The sequence below is a fragment of the Benincasa hispida genome, chromosome 3 (genome assembly GCF_027475165.1).
Source record: "Benincasa hispida cultivar pf3 chromosome 3, pf3_genome.v1.1, whole genome shotgun sequence".
In the NCBI taxonomy this organism is placed as follows: Eukaryota; Viridiplantae; Streptophyta; class Magnoliopsida; order Cucurbitales; family Cucurbitaceae; genus Benincasa; species Benincasa hispida.
In genome coordinates, this window is record NC_143480.1 from 28843503 (window position 1) to 28865734 (window position 22232).

At 33.6% G+C, this 22232-nt stretch overlaps 1 protein-coding gene and 1 non-coding gene across 2 annotated transcripts; both read left to right on the plus strand.

Annotated features, from left to right (window-relative positions):
* The first annotated feature begins 18223 nt into the window (after positions 1–18223).
* Positions 18224–18312, plus strand: TRNAY-GUA (transfer RNA tyrosine (anticodon GUA)). Its single transcript is given in 2 exon segments — positions 18224–18260; positions 18277–18312. It is a non-coding gene; the product is annotated as a tRNA-Tyr (tRNA).
* Positions 18313–18559: 247 nt separating this feature from the next.
* Positions 18560–19670, plus strand: LOC120074572 (late embryogenesis abundant protein). The gene is made up of 3 exons (XM_039027730.2): positions 18560–18788; positions 19135–19274; positions 19361–19670. Exons 1-3 carry the CDS (start codon positions 18604–18606, stop codon positions 19429–19431), a joined length of 396 nt encoding a protein of 131 aa, XP_038883658.1. The 5' UTR covers positions 18560–18603; the 3' UTR covers positions 19432–19670.
* The last annotated feature ends 2562 nt before the right edge of the window (positions 19671–22232 follow it).

A 22232-nucleotide genomic window follows, 5' to 3' on the forward strand; every position in this document is an offset into this window, starting at 1 on the left:
GTCCTCTCCCTCAACATTTGAATTTTTTCCAACAACCCTCAGTACACTAATCATGGAAGAAGGACAAACTTCACATGTCCATCAAAATATCCATGACCAGTATGTGACATATCGACAACGTAGTGAGGGTATATACTTTGGAGAGGAAAGTCAACCATCAAGTGCAAAAGGGCGTGGCGATCCTGGACACTATGTCACTCAACATGATCAATCTAGGCATAATAGAATATCTTCTTCCAATTGTGAATAAAGAATATTGTACATATGATTAAATTTATTAATGAAGTTCAATTACAAAAATGCATTTGCAGTCTACAACACATACTAAAGAACCTTGAATATTATTTACAATAGTCGAAAGTTAATATCTATATTTTTACATAAGTTTCTAACAACTTTAAACAAAAACAATAATTTGAAATTAAAAATTATTACTGAGTATATCAAATCAATCATAGAAATTTCTTAATCTCAAAATAACATTATTGTTTATACTGTTAAAAAAACTAGTAATATTACTATCAAAATAAAAAAAACGAGATTAGTGAGATAGTTGATTTTAGGTAAGAATGATTTAGAATTAAACAAATGAAATATTATTAACTGTAAAAAAACATAAGTAATGAAAGAGTTAGGTTTCGGGTTGTTAAAAGAATGAAAAAAAATAATAGCAAAAATATTTTATTATTTTATTTATGGATGCATCTCTTCAAGAAATGCATCTTTTTTTTAAAAAAAAAATTAAATGAAAGTGATGGCGTCTAGCATGCTTTAGCTAAATGTATTTTATATCTTTAGTACAGATTAAGTTCTTAGTGATTCATATTGCTCACCAGGGGATTAAGAGACATCATGGAGAAAGTGATTGGTGGCTGAACGAAAGTAGATAGAGAATGGTAAATGAAATTTATCAAAAAATTTAATATTTCTACTATACATGGTATGTGAATGAAGAGATGTGGAAAAAATTAAAAAAATATTTTTGAATGCGTCTCTTAAGAGACACATTCAGTACGGGAAAAAAATAATAAAATTTGTCGAATGCATCTCTTCAAGAGATGTATTTGGATGAGGACAAAAAAAAGTCTCCATTTCCCCTAAATAAGTTTCAAACTTCCCATTTTCCCTAATTAACTTTCAAAACCCCCCACAAATCTAAATAACCCACCTTTTTCCCCTCCGTTTTTATAATTGTTTTTCTACCTATTATAGCTATGATTCAAAATATTTTCATTGGGAATGTAGTTTTGTCTTATTTATCTTTTTTTTTTAAAAATAAACATAATTGAACTGACATAAAATTTATAATGCTATCTTTAAGGTTAGATGTTTATTTCCTTCCATTCATTTATTATAAAAAATAATTAAATAAGTGAATCTAACCAACTAAATATTGAGATAATTGACTAGGCAGTCAATTAATGACTCCTCCTTGTTGACCTTTGACGTGTATGGTGATGTGAAAATAGGATTTATCAATTTTCCTCCTTTACTTGTCTATTACTCTTTGTCAAATTATATTATAACACCCAGGTTATGGCAAATAACAATCAACTGTCAATCTTCTCCAACACTGGCAATGGAAACCTAACGGGACCTCCAATGAATCAATTACTTAACTAGGGAACTTCCATTAAAATGGATCGAAACAATTTCCTCTTCTGGCAAAATCTGGCATGGCCTATTCTTAGAAGCTATCGCCTAGAAGGATACTTAGCTGGAGAAAAATCCTGTCCTAATAAATTTATTAGCCAAGGCATTTGAAGAAAGTGAAAGTGTAGAGTCAACGGGAAAAGGCACAAGCACCACTTTTGTCTGTGGAAAAATTAGTTCCAAACCCAGAGTATGATACTCGGATGGCTGTTGATCAGCTTCTTCTAGGATGGCTTTACAACTCAACGAGTCCTGAAATTGCGATGCAAGTAATAAATTATCAAGCATCAAAGAATCTATAAGAAGTTGTGCAGACGTTATTTGGTGTTCAATCCAAAGTTGAAACCGATTATTTGAAGTGCATGTTTCAGCAAACAAGGAAGGGGTCTTTAAAAATGGAGGATTATTTGGCAACAGTGAAACAATACTCATACGAACTTGCTTTGACAAGAAGCTCTATTTCGAATGACGACTTACTCTCACAAGTTATGTGTGGTTTTGATGAGGATTACAACCCCATGGTGGTGGTTATTCAAGGGAAATAGGAAGTTAGTTAGACAGACTTGCAATTTGATCTTCTCTCTTTGAATATTAGACTACGTTGAAATTAGGGGTAAGTAACTTGTCTATTTCTTCCAATGGCCCTAATCTCTCTCCTCCCTCTGTGAATGTTGTGCAAAATAAAGGTCAAGAAAACTCAGTGTCTCTGACCACAAATTGAAACCAGTGTAGGTCAAATCAAGGAGGTTTTTCCTTCTCAAATCAACGAGGTCGCGACCGTTCTTCCAATAGGCCCCTGCGTCAAGTCTATGGAAAGTTAGGTCATATTGCGAATGTTTGTTATATTCGTTATCTTAAAGATTTTAACAACCCTGGGCAGACTCATTCTCATGATGCAAATGGTTCTCCATCTACTTTTAACAATCATCAAAGTTATTGCCCTATTCAGAATCCTATTGTGGTGAACTCTGTCATGGTTTCCACTAAAACTCTAATTGATCCTCACTCATATGCTGATAGTGGTGCCTCGAGTCACATCACTGTGAATCCAAATTATTTAAATCCAGGGCAGATTATTCAGGTATCGATAATGTTATTGCAAATCGTATGTCGTTATCTATTTTCATGTTAGTGATTATGCCATCTCTTTCATCTTCTAGTTCCTTAACACTAAAAAAACGTTTCGAATGTGTAGAAACGATGAAGTTCCGCAGCGAAAGTGAGATTGTTCCCAATTTTCAATATTACAATGAATACAAAAAATTACAGAACATAAAGATTATGCATCAACACAAAAAAAAAAACAGCATACCTTAGAAGAGGTAAAAGGAAGAGGGAAAAGGGATAGGAAGAATGTAACTTACCCTTGAGGAAACCAATTTCTTCACGAAATCCCTCCTCGACTTATCATGAATGCCCAATGATGACACTACCAAGCAGAGCCTTCTATATTCTCTTTTGGATAGAGAATTTTCAGGAGTGTGTAGGCTTTGAGATTTTGGAAGAGAGGGAGAGATTTGAAAGAGGATTTTTTTTTTCAGGAATATCTTTCTTGGGACAACACAAAGAGAGCCTCTGTAACAAGAATTTTGTGTAGAATATGATCACACCAAAACTGTCCCATTTCGCATATTAGTATGAGAGAGAATTAAGGGGAGGGAAGTTATCTCCCTCCCTTTAATTTTAAATTTTCAAAATTAAATTAAAAATAATTTAATTTAAATACATACATATATATATATATACATATATATATATAACCTATAGTTTTTATATTGTATCGAATACAATATAATTTATAGTTCTTAATTCTCTCATTAATGCATGATATTTAATATAAATCACATTTATATTAAATATAATTATATAAATCTCAGCCATATTATTAGTATTTGAATCATATTCAAATATTTATTTTCTCTAAAATGAAATTTATATTATAATATATTAATTACATTGTATTAATTATACCACATATATAATTAATTTAATTATATCACATATAATTAATTTTCTCAGTTAATTTGAACAATTCAAATTAATCCAAAATCGATTCTCATTAATCCCTATTAAACTACAGAGGAGGCCTTATGAATCTGTAGATTGAAGCTCCAATGATACTTGAATAATTATTAAACTCAATAATTAATTAAATTTATTTAATTAAATTATTCAACATTCATTAACTACCGATCACTCCACTAAAGACCAGCAGTTATACTCTTTGCACTACAGATATATTTTTGGGTTTATTTGATATAACCAGTCAACAGTGGGATGACCATTCACAAATTGTTCGTAAGTACGGTTGGGCCAAAATTACCGTTTTGCCCTTATAGTTACATCTAACTACTTAAGTACCATTAATCGTTCTAATGAACAATAAGTCATAGTTCAACTATGACCAAACCCCTCTCAGGCTAAGAGAGGGTGTTGCGCCACATTGTCTAAGCCCAAAAATCAGCCCTTAACGGAGCAATTCATCTACTTACCCATATGTTGGGAAGGAGTGAATTCCATCTTGTGTACCTGTGTTTCCAGCTCTCCAATCAAATGAACACCCAAAATGGTAGGCTTATTGAGTCGATGATCTGATCACTCCCACCCATACAAATCAAAATACCACCTTCATAGGTAAGAGTTCACAACTCACTTAGAATTTAGGTCATGTCAATTATGTGTTTGGGTTTGTGCCCTAAAGTCTCGTGTCCTGTAGTTTGTAAACAATTTTGTACGAACTCTTATGATGTATAATATATATGATATTTATTTCATTCTTGACTTTGTACATTTAGATGTTTTTTATTTTACCACAAACCAATAAACTTAATATCCCTAGTTGTCTTTATGTAACTTAAGCATGTATGTAGTGACATACAAGTGGATCATGTCTTAAGTAACAACCAAAATGGTCTGTAGTATATGGATATAGGAGGAAAACCATATCCTGGTAACACTACAGACGCGGCCTACTTTGTGGAACAGTTACAAGTATTGTGACTTGTCACAGATGGTCTGATCCTGATCATTCGTGTAGAGGACATGCGAGTAGGGGTGTCCTATATAAAGAGTTTGTATAAGATCTGACCTCGAAATGTTAACGTCTCGTCACATAACTCCGTTCATGACAGAGACTTCACTTCACTAGGATCACCTAGGTAACCTGACCTCAATTCGGAATGAGTTGGGAACTCCTGCCATTGAGGGCGGTTCTTTGATTTGCATGAGTACGAGTGACTAGTGCGCCGACTCAAACCTACTACTTTGGGAATTTGTCTAATTTGGGAGTTTGGAACTCAACTTCACAAGATGGAGTTCACTCCTTCCCTAAAGCAGGGACAAGTAGATAGATTGCTCCCTTAAGGGCTGATCCCAGGCTTGAACGATGTGGCGCCACACACCTTCTCATGGCCTGAGAGGTATTCACACATAGTAGGACTATGTTGTATTATTCATTAGAGGGATCAGTGGTGCTTAAAGAGTAAGATGGAACTATAGGGGCAAAACGATAAATTGGCCCAACTGTACTTACGAGCATCTGTGATGGGTCATCATACTGATAATTGGTTATATCCAATGGACATAGAAATATATCTATGGTAGAAATATATCTTGGTCTCTTATTTATTGATAGTAATTTAGCTTTACAATGCATATCTATATGTTTGAATGTATATGTAGAAATTCTATCACAATGAATTGGGAAGATCCGCTTCCACTCATAAGTACTCTTGAATAAGAGTTCCTTCACTATGGTCATCCTGGTGAAATGTAAGTTTCTATTATCAATGGTGTTATATAACGAGATTAATCATTTCGTAGTTCGATCTTATACAAACTCTTTTGTATATAATTCCCCTACTCACATGTATCCACATGAATGATCAGGATCAGATCATTTGTAGTCCTTTACAATAATTGTAACATCTACAAAGGGGTTGTATTTGTAGTGTCAGTAGGATGAGGTATCCAGTTTTATCCATCTATTATAGACCATTTAGGTTATCACTTAAACATGATCCACCTGTATATCTCTACATACATGTTTAAGCTACATAAGATAACTTTGAATGTTAGTTTATTGGTTTATGGGTTAATACTACTAAATGTCGAATAAAATATCACATATTTTATTAAATAAATAAAATTGTCTGCACATACAATTATAAACTATAGGAGCCATGAGATTTAGGACATCAACCCCAATAGCATGTGCCTTCTATTGCCAAGAATTTAATCAATATTTCCAAGCTAGCTAAGGATAGTAATGTTATCATTGAATTTCATTCTGACTTCTATGTTATTGAGGACAAGGTTTCGGGAGTGGAGCTAGTGAAAGGCAACCTTAAAGATGGTTTATATCAGTTAACCGCTCCTGAACAATAGAAAAATAATTTTTAGGGTGCTATAGAAGATGTCTCTGAAGGTTCAAAGGTTGTGTTTACTATTTTTCCCTCTTGTTTAACAGTTGATAGAACATGTTCTTCTTTTAGTCAAACAAATATTGTGGTGAATAAATCTCTTTTACATCAACACCTTGGTCACCTTTCCTACCAAATCTTAGCCAAACTTATTAAAAGTTGTAACTTGAATATTTCACCTAATGATAATTTTTCCTTTTGTGAAGCATGTCAATTTGGGAAAAACACATGCCCTCCCCTTTTCCCTCTCTTTTTCCTATGTTTCTAAGCTATTTGATCTAATTCATACGGATATTTGGGGGCCTGGTCCAGTTTTGTCTGCTGATGGCTATCGATATTATGTAATCTTTGTTGATGATCATAACAGGTTTTCATGGCTTTATCCTCTTCGACACAAAAGTTATACACTTCTAAACTATAAAGATTTTAAATCGTTGGTACTAAATCAATTTAATACTACTATCAAAATGGTTCAAATGGATGGTGGAGGTGAATATAAACCGGTTATCAGTATCTATAATCATCCTGGTATTGATGCTCGTTCGTCCTGCCCGTATACATTTGCTCAAAACGGCTGGGCTAAACGAAAACATTGACACATTATTGAGATCAGTTTAATTTTTCTTGCCTATGCATCTATGCCATTGAAATTCTGGTGGTATGTCTTCAAAATTAAAATTCTGTTAATAAATGGTCTCTCTTCTCCTCTGTTATAGGGCAAATTTCCCATCGAGTTAGTCATAAACAAGTCACTTGGCATTGCTTCTCTTCGCGTTTTTTTGGATGTGCCTATTACCCAAATTTAAGGCCTTATCAGCACCACAAATTTGAATTTCATACTGAAAAATGTGTTTATCTGGGTCCATCAATTCTCCATAAAGTTTATCAGTATCTCAACAATATGGGTCGTATATCCATTACAAGGCATGTTGTCTTCAACGAGGATGAATTCCCCTTAAAACATGGTTTTGGCAGCCCAAGCCCAACATCTCCACTGTCTCCAGCTCAACTTCCATCCTCTCGTGGTTTTTCCCTCCACCAAACCTGACCCAATCCACTCCCTCACCCTTCTCTCCAATCATGGGTTGACTGGTTCTCAGCCCCAGACACCATTTTCCAACCCTAACTCATCAACTCATTTTTCGGCCTAGCCTTCACCAACTTTGGCCCAAACTCAAACACCACTTTTGGCTTATCCCAGTGTAACTCTTGGCACTATTACCTTCACCACGTCTATCTCCAACCCACTCACCAATCTCACCTTGATTTTCGACTCCTTTTCAAATCGGTTTGGATTCTGCCCGCTCTTCCTCCCCTTTTCAAACTATTCCTTCATCCTCCATCTCCCATACCTCCAGCCCTAATCTTCTTCCAATCCCTGCTTCTTCCTCCCCTCCCTTGCCTTCGTCTCCAATTATAAATACCCATCCTATGATTACACGAGGAAAAATTCTCGAGGCAAAGCTAGAATTTTTCATCCTAAGTTATGAATGGCCTCGACTTCATCTGCTCCTGCACCTAATTCTGATGTCTTTCTTGAACCCAAAACGGTATGTGAAGCTCTTTTATCACCTCTTTGGAAGGCTATTATGGAGGATGAGTATTCAGCTCTATGTCGTTTAAATATTTGGACTTTTTCCCCCTGTCTTCACAATACAACATCATTGGCTGCATGGGTTTTCATATTGAAAAATAATGCTTGTGGGTCTGTTCAGCGGCGCAAGGCCCACCTTGTTGCTAAGGGATTCCACCAAACTCGCGTCAATTTCTTTGACATTTTTAGTTGGGTAGTTAAGTTTTTTACAATTCAAATTGTTCTAGCTGTATCTCAGGCTGGACTCTATGACAACTTGATTTCAATAACACCTTTCTCAATGGCACACTCAAAGAGGCCGTTTACATGATCCAACCGCCTGGTTTTGAAGACTCTGTCCATCCATGCTATGTCTGCAAGTGAAACAAAGCTATCTATGGCCTTAAACAGGCCCTCGTGCCTGGAATGATGAGTTTGAGCTTTTTCTCACAGGTTGTGGTTTCTCAGTCAAGAAGCCTGATGCCTTTCTTTATTTTCTCCAGCGCCCGTCTGTAATCATCCTATTGTTTATTTATGTCGATGATGTAATCATCACTGGAAGTGACCCAGAGTTCACCTCTCGGTTGATTGTCATACTTGATGCCATGTTTGCTTTGAAGGACCTTGGCCGTCTAAGTTACTTTCTGGGTATTCAAATCTCGTACCTACCACATGGTATTCACCTAAATTAGTCTCAATATATTTCAGACTTGTTAGACTGTTTCAACATGTCAACTGTGAAACCGTGTCCAACATTTGCTATCTTTGGTCAAGCCTTGTCTCTTAATGATGGCACTTCTCTTATGGATCCTCTTCCCTATCGAAGTATTCTGGGAGCCTTACTATATCGTGTAAACACTCGGCCCGATATTGCCTACATCATCAATAAGCTCGGCCAATTTTTGAAAGCACCTATAGACGTGCACTAGAGGGTCGTGAAACACATACTGTGCTATCTAAAAGTCTTCATTAGGCCTTCTAATCCAACCAAGTGACTCCTTGACAATAACTGATTTCTCTAATACTGATTGAGCATCCAGTGTTTTTGATAGAAAATATGTCTCTACATACTATGTCTTTCTTGGGACTTCGTTGGTTTCTTGGTCTTCCAAGAAGCAAGTGGTCGTTGCTTGGTCAAGTACCGAGTTCGAATATCGAGCTCTTGCTCGTGCTTCTGCTGAAATAATTGAATACGGAAATTACTTGAGGAACTTGGCTTTAATCTCTTAGGTATGCCTATTCTTTGGTGTGATAATATTGGAGCTGACGCCCTGGCATCAAATCCTGTTTCCATGCCAGGAAAAAACACATTTAGATAGATGTTCACTACGTTCGTGACCAAGTACTCAAGAAACGACTAGATGTTCGATATGTTCCATTTGGTGAACAAATAGCCGACTGTCTTACAAAACCTATCACTCATCCTCAGTTCTCCTATCTCAAGTCCAAACTCGGATTAGTAAACCTAACTCCTAGTTTGAGAGGGGATATTATTGAGCAGTCAATTGGTGTCTCCTCCTTGCTGACCCTTGACGTGTATGGTGATGTGGAAATAGGATTTACCATTTTTTCCTCCTTTACTTTTTTGTTACTTTTTGTCAAATTATATTGTAACACGTGTAGGGTTTGTTATTCTTTATATTCCTTTGTAAGTGTATATAACGGGGATGAGCCTCCCTCTGTAATGTATAAAGCTTTAATATACTAAAAAATACAAAATTAGAAATATCCAAAATTGTCTAAGGTTTCCTTCTCCTTTGAATTTCAACTCTAAAAGGCTAAAATCTGAGACTTCAAATGGTGTGTCGGTGACTTAAGAATGATTTGTTGATTCAAAATTTCATTTTAAGTCACTTTTACATTACCTCGGATGTTCAATTCTAGATAAAATTCTAAGAAAATTATACTCAAAGGTATAGTTTTAAAAACATGCATCCCCTTTCATCACAAGAGGAATATTTTTTATCATAAAAAAAAATAAAGTTTATCATATAGTAACTTGTGATTGAACATTTAGGTGGACTAGACAAACATGGGTATATTATAAGTTGCTCTAAATTTTTTCGTTTATTCTTTTTTTTAATATATAAACAAAATGATGGAAAATGTTGATGCATTCGATAAGAAAACCATTTGTTTGAGTATTGGTATTTATTTGTTTAGATACGTAAATGAAGATTGGACCTTTTTAAGTACAAATAGAGATAGAAAATTCGAACAATAGATCTTACGATCACTAATACACTCATATGTGTGCTAGCTTTGATAAGATTGGGCATTTGAAGAGGATTTGGAAGGGAGAATAAGGAGAGTGAAAGCCAACGTTTTCCACAGCCAATAAAGAAAAGGTGGCCAGCGACAAACCGCTGCCTGCGTTCCAACAATGCTCTAACGGCCTCGGCATGATAAAGTCTCTACTAGGCCTTGCATTGTTCAACTTTTCTATTTGGTCCTGCCCCTAAATGATTACTTGAATATGAATTCTAAATTAATACACCGGATTGTATAATTTAAAACTCAAAACTAAAATAACAATAATAATGATAATATTAATATTTGGAAATTCTAATTTTTTTATAATTGAATTGATTTAGATGCCTACTTTGTTATTGTATAACTTTCACATGTTTATATAAGACTTTTTTAAATGTAAGAAATAATTTGTATAAGAATTCCTTACATATAAGAAGTAACATAAAATTATCTTGTATTAAATTTGAGATTTCATAACTAAGATCGAAGCCTTGATTGGTTTTCTTTTGTTGTTCACTAAGGTGGAAGATTCAAATTTTAACTTGGAAGGTAAGAGTTATTTACTGCATGAGCTTAAATACAAAAAAAAACATATGATGTGTCAAGTATATATATATATATATATATATATATATATATATATATATATATATATATAAGTAAATGTTTTAACGTTTAGGAGGCATTTGTTTCGCGGGCATCCTAAATTTTCATAGAGTGGACATCTGGATTACCGTGTTTATTTTGTAGTATTCTAAGATGTCCCGACATCTGAAGATTCTTGGACATCCTTCGACGCCTAAACGAAGGATATTTAGAGAATTTTGAATGCTTTCCTGAAACATGAGTTTTACAGATTCCCAAGTTGAAGGCATCCCCGTTTTACTTTTTTTGTTCTTCTTTTTTATTTTATTTTACATATATACATTAATCTTCATTTGCATTTTATAATTAAAATAAATACGGGGTCAACCATGTATATCATATATTTTTATTTTTCTCGTAGTTCTTATTATTTTTTAGCAATATATTCAAATTTAAATTTAATTAATATTTATTTTATAAAAAATCTTAAATTATGATATATTATTTTGTTGAGAAAAATAATATATAAAAATAATATAGATTGTATTAACTTTAAAATGAATTCAAATGGATAAAAACAGTTATATAAGTTCAAATTATATCAAATTAATAAGTCTAAGGCATTTTTGAAACTTTATGTAAATTTAAGACATTTCCAACAAAATATTCTCAAATATCTGCAAAAATATTCCTACAAAACAAACATGGTAATCTAAAGATGTCGGACATATATAATTCATAATATATATAATTTTGGGCAACTAAGATTCTGGCTATCTAGATTCTCAAAAAACAAATGGCCCCTTATGGTATTGACATTAGGAATATTGTAACGAGGTGTAAAACACTTGCTAATGTGAAGATTGTCTCAACCGTTTTTCATATAATATATATATAAAAATAAATAAATATGTTGAAATATAATAAAGAAATGAGACAGTTATAAATATAGCAATTAGATCTCAAGTATTAGCATATATACCATAATGTAAAAGAATTTACAAATATAGCAAAATTTAGATCTAACTCATGGAGTCTATTATTAATAGATTTTATTATATTTGTAATTATTTAAGAACATTGTTATATACTTACTTATTTGTCTTAATAGTGTCACCAATTACAACGGCGTTAAAGAAATACTACATCAAGAATGGTAACTTTATTTATTATTTTTTGTGACAACATTTGAGATGATGAATCTGGCCACTGGTCTAAAGGTTGATAGTACATACTATATATTAGTTGATTTTTTTTTTTTTTGGTTAACTTTATTTTATGTACTATGAAATATAAAAGCTTCATTTCGTTATAGGACAAGGCACGTGATCATTCAATCAATTATATAGATTAATTGACATAACAATCATACTCTGGAATTGCTAGGCAGTCTATTGATTGAGGCCTGGTATCTAGAGGTGCATTTATTTACTACTTCTACAACAAAACTAAAGCCGAATACTATCTCACTAATGTCATTCTAAAGAGAGTTGAGACGTGGGACAACAAAAGTTAATAACACAAATAATTCAACCATCAAAGAGTCCGAAATTAGTGAAATTTGAAGTTCCAACTTTTAAAAGGTAAATTTTTTATTATTATAAGATTTTTTATATTTAAAAATTAAGTTTTTTTTTCGCATTCAGGTCTTGTTCGTTCCGAATTGCCTAGTGGCTACTTAGTGGCCTTGACCTCTAACTCACTTTCTCCTAGTTTGGTCCTGATATTATCTGAGCTAAGATGCATATGAGGTGTGGTGTCGAGCATATTGCACTTTGATATCTAACTTAGTTAGAGAGTGTACAACTTAAGGTTGGTTCTGATACATGCCCGTGGTTGCGTGAGATGGCAAGAAGTGTTACGGATGTTTTAAGCACTCAAGGTTGCAGGGTATCAGTCTCACCTCAGCTTGTCTATTTCTTAATTGGTATACATTTATCGAGCGACTAATCGACCCAAATTTCAAGGTATTGACATTTTCCTTTTGGGACATACACTCCTTTATGCTCTTTTCTTTGTACTCTTGAACTTGGGCCCGCCAGTTAATTTTGAACCTTACCTTGAAGGATCTCGACAAAGTTTGTCATACCCCCTCCCAGATTACCTTTTTAACCTAGAAGGAGGCATGAAGACGACAGATACCACCCCTTTGTGATATCTACTACCCGCTCTTACGTTTTTTCCTCGCTAAACTCACTACCAAGAAAATACGACAACGCTGTTTAGCTGAACTTATTTTATTACAACCAATCTAATGTTTATACAACTCCAGACTCTTAATTACAGAAACTCAAAATAACATGCTTAAGTCTGGAATTGTGGTAGTGTGACAGACCTTGACCTTAGCAGCACCCTGGGACTCCTCAACAATTGCTACTAAGAGGGAAAACATAAAAGGAAAGAATGAGCTTCAAGAAGCTCACTGAGTGACATTTTAAAACATGTTTTCCATACACACGTTAATGAAAAATGATCATATTCAAGTATCAATTTATGAATTCAGGGTTTACTAATTTAGAACATCAGGCATAACATTTTTAGGAAATGTTATAGAACCTTGGAAATATCTAATATACATCATCCTCTAACTCTAGTTGAGGGAGAGCCCTTTTGCTCAATCGCTCAATGTCCAAATCCTTAGTTGATGTGGAGTAGTCTTAACACAACCAACGTTGATAATACCTACGTGGATATTGTTAAGTCCTAGATACTGTCATACCTTAGGTATCATAGGACCCGGATACATTCTCATAGTCCTTCAGTATTGAGTTTCCTCGTTCAAACAACATACACCTCAATTGTATATAGGAACCCAGACTTTACAAATATCAAGCATTCTAGGAGCATATACTTCATAAGCATAGAAATTTATGGGGAGAACTCAACTCAAGGAATTCTTTGTTAGTTTATACTTCCGAGCATTAAAATTCAAGTATGCTTAAGTAAAGCATACTATAAAACTCATATTAAAACTTTAGAAATAACATGCTCGGGAAAAAACTCTTAAGTAAAACGTATATTAGGCTTACTCTATGAAATTGTTAAATCATTTTGAAAAACATGTCATTCACAATTAACTGGCAACAACTCTTCTTCCTAAGTTTCCTCATAGTTTCCTTAATTCTTTCTTGAACTTTGAGGCAACTCTAGTTGATACGAAAAGAGGCTTCTGAGCACTTTGGATAATAGTTGGACGCAAGGTTGAACTTCCTCAACACTAGTTGGACGCCTAATTGAGCCTCCCATGCCCGAGGATCCTCCTGAAACGCTTGGATGATGATCCCAACGCCTAGGCTACTTCACCCTGGACATCTCCCGAAACCCTAATTCTCTCCAACTCTCCCCTTTTGAGTCTCCTTTTGAGAGAACTTTTAGTTGTGTGGTGAGAGGTGATTCCTTAGGGTATTTATAGGTAACTCAAGCCAACCTTGTCATTAACTCTAATCCTCCAGCACATGACACCTCTCTTGCATGCAAATTCTAAGTGTCGGCTGAAGGAACTCGTTTTAAAGAGATCCTTGAGCAGAAGCGGATCGTCCAAATTCTATTTTGATTGAAAAACCAAATTTACAGCAAACATTCAACACATTCATTCAATAGTAAATTACAGCATGCTTTTTATAAAGAAAAAATGTTCAAGAGATATTACCTTTGAAAAACTTTTCTTTTTTCTTTTTTCTTCTTTTTTTTTTGTTGTGAATCCCTCGAACGTTCACGAACCTCAAACTCAGCAGCAAACTTGAAGACCCTCTTCAAGAGCTTTATCAAACCAAAATAGACACTACCACAAGGAACCTTCAGTATTATCAGGGTGAGAATCCAGGAATGGTGAGCTCTGACTATTTTGGTTTGGAGGGTTTGTTTGAGTTTGGAGGAGGCAGAAGATTAAAGAAAACAGAACGTTTCTGTTCACTCGTATAGAAAACTTCAATCGTGTAGGTTCTCATGTAAGTTTGTTAGGAAGAAAAGAAAAAAAAAATTATTTTATTCCATTTGCCATAAAACCAATTAACCACTCACTAAGGTGGTTGGAGATTCAAAATAATACAAATAATATAAATAAATATTATAAATAACTTATCATATCTTATTTATATTAAACTATATGTTATATCAAATATAACACATAACCTATAGTTTTAATATTGTATCATATACAATATAAACTATAGTTCTTTTTTTCTATTTTATGGCATTTAATATAAATCATATTTATATTAAATTTAACAACTATGAATCACATTCATAGAAAACATATTTGAATCCTATTCAAATATTTATTCCCTCCAAATAAACTATAATGTATCACACACAAAGTATAACAATTATATCATATATAATTGAATCAATTTAATTATATCATATATAATTAAATTCCCTTTTATTAACTTGAACAATTCAAATTAACCTAAAAATTGATTCTCAACTAAATCTTTTTGAGCTACCAAAGGGATCTTATGGACTTGTAGTTTGAAGCTCCAATGGTACGTGAATAATTAATTAAACTCTTTAATTACATTATCCACCATTCGTTAACTGTCGGGCACTCCACTAAAGACCGATAGCTGCAATCCGTTAACTGTCGGGCACTCCGTTAACAGTACGATGACTCTTCACAAATTACTCGTAAGTATAGTTGTGCCAAATTACCATTTTACCCTTGTAGTTACCTCTAACTCCTTAAGTACCATTGATCCCTCTAATGAACAATAGATCATAGTCCCACTATGACTAAAGCCCTCTCGAGCCAAGAAAGGGTGTGACGCCACATTGTTCAAAACCTGGAATCAGCCCTTAAGGGAGCAATTTATGTACTTACCCCTGCTTTAGAAAAGGAGTGAATTCCATCTTGTGTAGTTGTGTTCCCAGCTTCCCAATTAGACAAATCTCCAAAATAGTAGGCTTGTTGAGTCGGTGATCTGACCATTCTCACCCATACAAATCAAATGACCGCCTTTATAGGTAGGAGTTCACAATCACTCAGGATTAAGGTCATGTCACCTATGGTCATCCTGGTGAAATGAAAGTCTCTATTATAAACAGTGTTATATAATGAGACTAAACATTTCATGGTCCGGTCTTATACAAATTCCTTTGTATAGAATATCCCCGCTCGCATATCTAATACATGAATGATCATGATCATATCATTTGTAGCACTTGAAAACAATTGTAACACCTACAAAGTGGGCCATACTCGTAGTGTCACAAGGATAAGGTACCCAACCTTATCCATATACTACAGACCGTTTAGGTTATCACTTAAACATGATCCACCTGTATGTCTTCACATACATGTTTAAGTTACAATGATAACCTTAGATGTTAGTTTTTTGGTTTGTGGTTAATGCAACTAAAATATCACATATTTTATAGATAAAGTGAATAAAAATATCGTATATTATTAATCACATAAGAGTTTGTTCATACAAAGTTTAAAAACTATAGGACCCTACGAGATTTAGGGCATTAAACCCAACATCGGCATCATACAAAGGCTAGCACAAAGATCTTTGACACCTCCTACTTGCATGCAAGCTTAAGTGTCTTGACCTTACTCAGGCTAACACATAGCTCTTCTGAAATGGCATTCCAACCTTTTGCATGTCTTCTCATGTGACCACCTCAAGCTTAGCTCGTTCAAGACTTCCATTTGTTTGAGTCACATACCCCATTTTGTTGTCAGTCCGACCTTGTTCCCCAAGTTTGCTCACGTCAATGCGTGGCAGCTTATGTTGGACACATGGTTGCTTCACCAAGCTCCCATATGCATCCAACTTCACCTTCTATGTGTCCATACAGTGTTTCCAACGGATGGTCCTCTAGTTTTGGGCTTATTATTTTCTAATTATGCTACCAACTTGTCTACCTGTCGTAGCATAGCTTCCTTCTTTGGCCCATGGAAAGGGTATGCGTCTAACCTACTATTTCCTCCTTAGGTATGCATCCAACTAGCGTAATGGGTTTCTTGGTATAACTCCTTTCCTAAGGGGTTGTCTCATGTTTCCATCTTACCCCACATAGACCCAATTGGAATCCACAAGGTCCTCTATGTGTCCAATCTTTTCTCTATGCGTCCAACTCTCCCTCACTTCATTCTTCCTTAGTTTTCATCTCTTTCCTCAAAGCATAACTTTCTGATCCTTGGAGCTTAAAGCATGGCCATGTGTTCTCTTTGTCTCCTTTCACCTCAAAGTATGCATCCGCATGGCCCTCTATGTGCTCAACACTCCAACTACGCATCCAACACCCCATTTTTTAGGGTTTCCTCAATTGTAGTGTCCTATGTTGTTCAACACTTAGCCAAATTCTCAACTTGAATACCCTATGCGTCCGCCACTCATCCTCTATGCGTTGAACCCTGATCTTCTCTCTTGGTGGTGCATAGTTCCACGTATGATTGTTTAATACTTAGCCATTTCTTCCCCCATGCGTTCACCTAGCCTTAGACATTCTAGCATGCGTCCAAATGGGCTTGTTTTTGTCGAAACATGCGTCCCAGGCTTCTACACTTCCCTTCATGCTTCCAACTTTAGGATAACTCATCCCAAGTTAAGCCCTTACTTCTAGCATACTTAGTACTTAGTTCAAACTCCTCCTTCTTCCTTAGACTAGGCATTTTACCTTGTCTCCGACACTTCGCCAATTTGTTATCCTTCATTTCCAGGAAAACTCTAGGTTCAAAGCATAGTTCTCTATACTCGTAGCATAGTCTCCAACATCTCCCATGCGTCCAAAACTATCCAAAGTCACCTTAAGGATCCACCTACCATGCGTTCAACATGGTACCTTCAAGATTTCCTCAACTATGCTATGAACTATATTATGGCTTTTCTCCTAGGTTATGAGCTACTTCTTCAACTTCATTATGAGTTGAACTTAGCTAAGATTTCCATTCTCTCCTACGCTATGACTCAAACTCTTATTCTCATAGCATAGTTTGGACACTTAGCCAAATTTTTTACTTCAAACCACTATATTTCCAACACTTCAATTTTTCTTCTTTCAAAGTATAATTTAGGTACTTGGTTAAACTCTTTCCTTCCAAAGCTATATCTTTGAGTTCTCTTCCTCCACCCAAGAATCCTATGAGGGGGGCGTTTATAAAAGCTATTATTAATTTAAAAGATATGAATCATTGTAGATAAGTAATGAAAAAGCAGAGTATACTTTTTTAAAGAAAAAAAATCAAATGACATTTACTTCATTTTGAAATTATGTTCAAAATATGAAGGGGGGGCGTTTCACGAGGTCACTCAAATCTCTTATATTCAATAAAATTCAGACACAAGTTTGATTTTTTTGGAGAGAAAAAGTACTTAGGAAAAGAAAAAGAGGGGTAAAAAATTCACTTAAAAAATACTTAAAAGAAGATTAATTTTTATTTAAACTCTTTTAATTAAAGTAGTTGAAATACTTTCAGAAACTATTTTTCAAAATCTATTTTAAATAATGGTTAAATATTCTAATTTTTGTAAGTAACACTTTAAAATATATTCTAAATCCATCTCAAATATGTTCGTGTCAATAGAATAAAACAAAGAAAGATAAGATTTGTATATTTGAGCTATGCAGACAAACTACGTGAAGTTACATTAAAAGCACGGCTTTCCGGAGAATATAAAAATTGAGTCGGTTGTTTACTTAAAGATGTAAATAAATAAAATAAATCAAAGTCGGTTAAAAGAAAAAAAAAATTATGAATATTAAAAATATAATCAACTTTAATATAATGAATCCGACCTTAGCTCAGTTGGTAGAGCGGAGGACTGTAGTGAGGAATTCTCAGATATCCTTAGGTCGCTGGTTCGAATCCGGCAGGTCGGAATCCTTTTTGTCTTTTTTTTCCCTATCATTAAATAATAAACATTCACGAAGATATCACCACGCAGCACCACGTGTCATGTTTAATTACGGTGCAAAAAAGTTTTGCTGCGTCAACGCCACGTAAGATTTTAACGTTGTGAAAATCAGACGCGTGTTGAATTTTCTCCACGTGTCACACTTAAGATATCAGTGTATGTTTGGGAAAATTTCTACCCTTACCGTCTCTACCGTCTCTGCCTGACTTTTAAGTTCAATATAAAATAATTCTTAAACTTAATTTCCCGAAGTAAAATGATAAACGCCATTAGGTTCGGGCGTACTCCACCGCCAATCGTGCTCACATCACCTCTTCCGCCGCAGCTCCGCCGTATATGCTCGCCTGAGCTCCGATCCCGTCAAGCGATTGGTTTAGCCACCGCACCTGATCAGAACTCAAACGATATGGATGACTCTCAGAACAAAGCCAAGGAGACTGGGTTAGTAGGCTTCATTATTATTTGATTTGGATTGTTTTTAGTTTTCTGTCTTTTTTTAAAAAAAAAATTATTATAGTTTTTACCAAAATTTAATAAATTCTAGAATTATTAATCAAATTTTAGAAGCAAAATAAGTTTCTGGATCCTACTCTTTTTTAGTTTTTTAAACTTAAAAAAAAGGTTTGGTTAAAAAAAAAAAAAAAAAAAGAGTGATCAGATGGGATTTTCGTTTTTTTTTTTTTTTTAATTGTAGGTAAAAATATTCAAAAATAAAAATTTTCTTTAAATAGATGGTTCTTAGTTTTTCAAATTGAAATTGGTTAATAAGTGAAATGTGTGAAAACAGAGATATAATGTGTGATTCCTTCGGGGAAGCGTATGCGACCCGAAGCGAGGAAGAAGGATTTGGAGGAACTTATGGAAGGAATCAGCCGAGTGACGACGAAACCGATAATAAAAAATGGCCCTCCCACGGGAATCAACATGGTAATTAAACACATTCTGTCTTTAGAATGTGTGATTTATTAGTTAAATGATCTTAATTGGTATATTGTTTTTGATATGTTTTGAAGAATATGATAAAAGCCAAGGGTGCGAAGTGAAGGAGAAGGAGAAGTCACGCCATCAGGCTCATGCAAATTAATTAATCTCCCTTTGTCTAATATTTGTTTTTTCCCCATCGACAATTATGAGGAGGAAATGTTTGTAGGGTTTGTAATTATCTCTATGCCCAATGTGTTTTGGTTTCTCATGGTTGTTTTATGAGAATTTAGGGTTGCGATTGTCGATTTTCTTCACATTGTAAATTAATGATGGTTTCACCTATGTGCATATTTGGGTATTTTTAATTAGAAAATGACTGAAAGTATCATTCCATGGTAATTTTGACATTTGTTTGCAGTGGAATATACTGGATTTTTATTGACATTGTTATTGTTACTATTATTTGGGGCATGTATAATCTCCCACGAAAAATGACTTGTTGAATTTTAACACCTGCCTGGAAGCATCTCATTAATGTAAAAAGTTAGTGTGAAATTTAATTATTTAGTTGAAATTTTTAATAGTAATTATTTTAATTAAATGACTTTATTCTAAAAAATAAACCATATATATGGAATGAAAATCATTTTTCCATTGGGGAAGTCGTTCTCGTGGACGTTTCTGTTCACCTGCTTTACAGAAGCGTGCCGATATGTAATAGATTTGTTCGACCTTTCTGAAGTTCATTTACAAAGTTTTTTTAAAATCAAATTTCAGTTATCCGTTATTTTTTGCACTCTTTGAGAATATATAGTGATTAAATAGTTGCGACTTTATTTAGGCAAAAATTAAATGATTTAAAAAACAATCTTATTTGACAAGAAAAGAGAAGTTCAAATCATTTACACGGATCTCCATGGATTTAGAAAGAATTCTCTCAACATAATATTCGAGTTCAGAAGTTGTATTTTCCTACCCAAATTTTAATTATAATTTTACACAATTTTTGTGGTAGTGAATTTGAGTTGATGTTGATATTGAAGTTGATTTTAATGCAATGAAGTTGGTGTTGATATTGAAGTTGATTTGATGTAATGTGATTCGATCTTTAATACTGTAAATGTGTTTGACTTAAGGAAGAAAAGTATCTAACTTTCTTGAGGGTCTTCTAGGAGTGGAGTTTTGAAAGTCTTTTGCTTGTTGAAGTGCAGTTTTGAAAGTCTTTTGCTTGTTGATAAATTTTCTGGGAAGGACTACTTGTATCTTTAAAAGACTTTAGTCTTCAGAATACTTGCATCTTCAATCCAAAGGATTGAGTCAAGGAGTTGTGGAAACCTTCTAGGCTTAATGCCTTGGTGTATCTACCAAGAAAAAACCCATTTTCAAACTTAATTATCTTATACTCTTCTAATCAACAAATATTATTTAATATATTGTGAAAAAGATGATTTGTCCCATATTTCATCTCCAAATATCTGTCTTAATTTCATTTTTAGCCTAACTTTTTGTGATGTTTATTGTAGTGTTTTTGTTCTTTTTAAAAATACCTGTTCGGACCTAGTTAACATCTTATTCTTTGATAGATAAGATATTAATTATCAACTTAAAAGATAAAATTTAATACATATCTAGAATTTCTTATAAGTTAATTGTTACCCCTTCAAATGAGGAAAGTTTATTTATTTATAGAGTTCACAGGTGGGCTTGGGCTTGGTTGATCACAGGTCTGACTTTTGGATCCAATTAGTTAGACTTGAGCTTGGTTGGTACATGGGTTGGTCTTTGGGCCCAATTAATCGGATTTAGGCATGATTTGATATTTGGATCAAATTCAGTCTATTTTTGGATTTAATTGAATTTTAACTCGAATAATAATATCAAATTGGATCAAATTAATCTTATATGTTTCAACGGTTATGATAAAATTATCTTCAATTTTAATTCAGGACATATCTCAACTTCTAATTGAGTCTGAAATTTCATCATTAATTTAGTAAATGACGTGACAACTTGTGATTGGTCTAAAATTTCTCATTCAATAAATCTTCTTTTGAGATTTATGCACATACATGAGTGGATGAATATCGAAAAATATAAAGTTGGAATCAAAATCCAAATATATTTGTTCTTGAATTTGACCTTAATTGATGTGTCAGTTTATCTATAAATTTAGTCCATAAGTTTAACTTGAATTTGGGATAAAATTTGGAATATCGCCAAATTTACGAAAAATTTTGAGCTTTGTCTCAATTTAATTTGATTTGGATTTATGATAAAATTTGACATATGTCCAAATTTGAATAAAAGATTATTTTTTTTCTTATCCGATCAATAGGATACTTGAATTTGGAATATGGCCAAATTTTAATTTGGGATGAATTTTAGATCTTTCCCACAACTTGATTTAGAACCTAAATTTAGATGAATTTGATATAAAATTTGGAAGATGCCCAAATTTTAATTTGAGATTTTATCCTTAATAATTTGGCTACAAGTTTGGTGATTTAGTGATGGGATAAAATTTGGAATATGCCCAAATTTTAATTTGAGATTTTATCCTTAATAATTTGGTTTGAGGATAAAAGTCTGATGATTTGGATTTGGGATAAAATTTGGAATATGCTCAAATTTTAATTTGAGGTTTTATCCTTAATAATTTGGTTTGAGCATAAAAGTCTCGTAATTTAGATTTGGGATAAAATTTGAAATATGCCCAAATTTTAATTTGAGATTTTATCCTTAATAATTTTTCGGATAAAAGTCTCATAATTTAGATTTGGGATAAATTTTGGAATATGCCCAAATTTTAATTTGAGATTTTATTTGCAATTTAATCTCAATGTGAACAATTTTGATTTTGATTAAAATTTGGAAAATGGTCAGATTTTAATTTATGATTTTATCCACAATTTAAATTTGACTTTGAATAAAATTTAGAATATATCTAAATCTTAGTTGAAG

Bases quoted from the DNA above. Each gene is read 5' to 3' on its own strand.
- LOC120074572 (XM_039027730.2), top strand. From the start codon at position 18,604: ATGATAAACGCCATTAGGTTCGGGCGTACTCCACCGCCAATCGTGCTC. The intron at 18,789-19,134 runs GTTAGTAGGCTT...GTGTGAAAACAG, and splicing joins AACAAAGCCAAGGAGACTGG to AGATATAATGTGTGATTCCT. The intron at 19,275-19,360 runs GTAATTAAACAC...TATGTTTTGAAG, and splicing joins CTCCCACGGGAATCAACATG to AATATGATAAAAGCCAAGGG.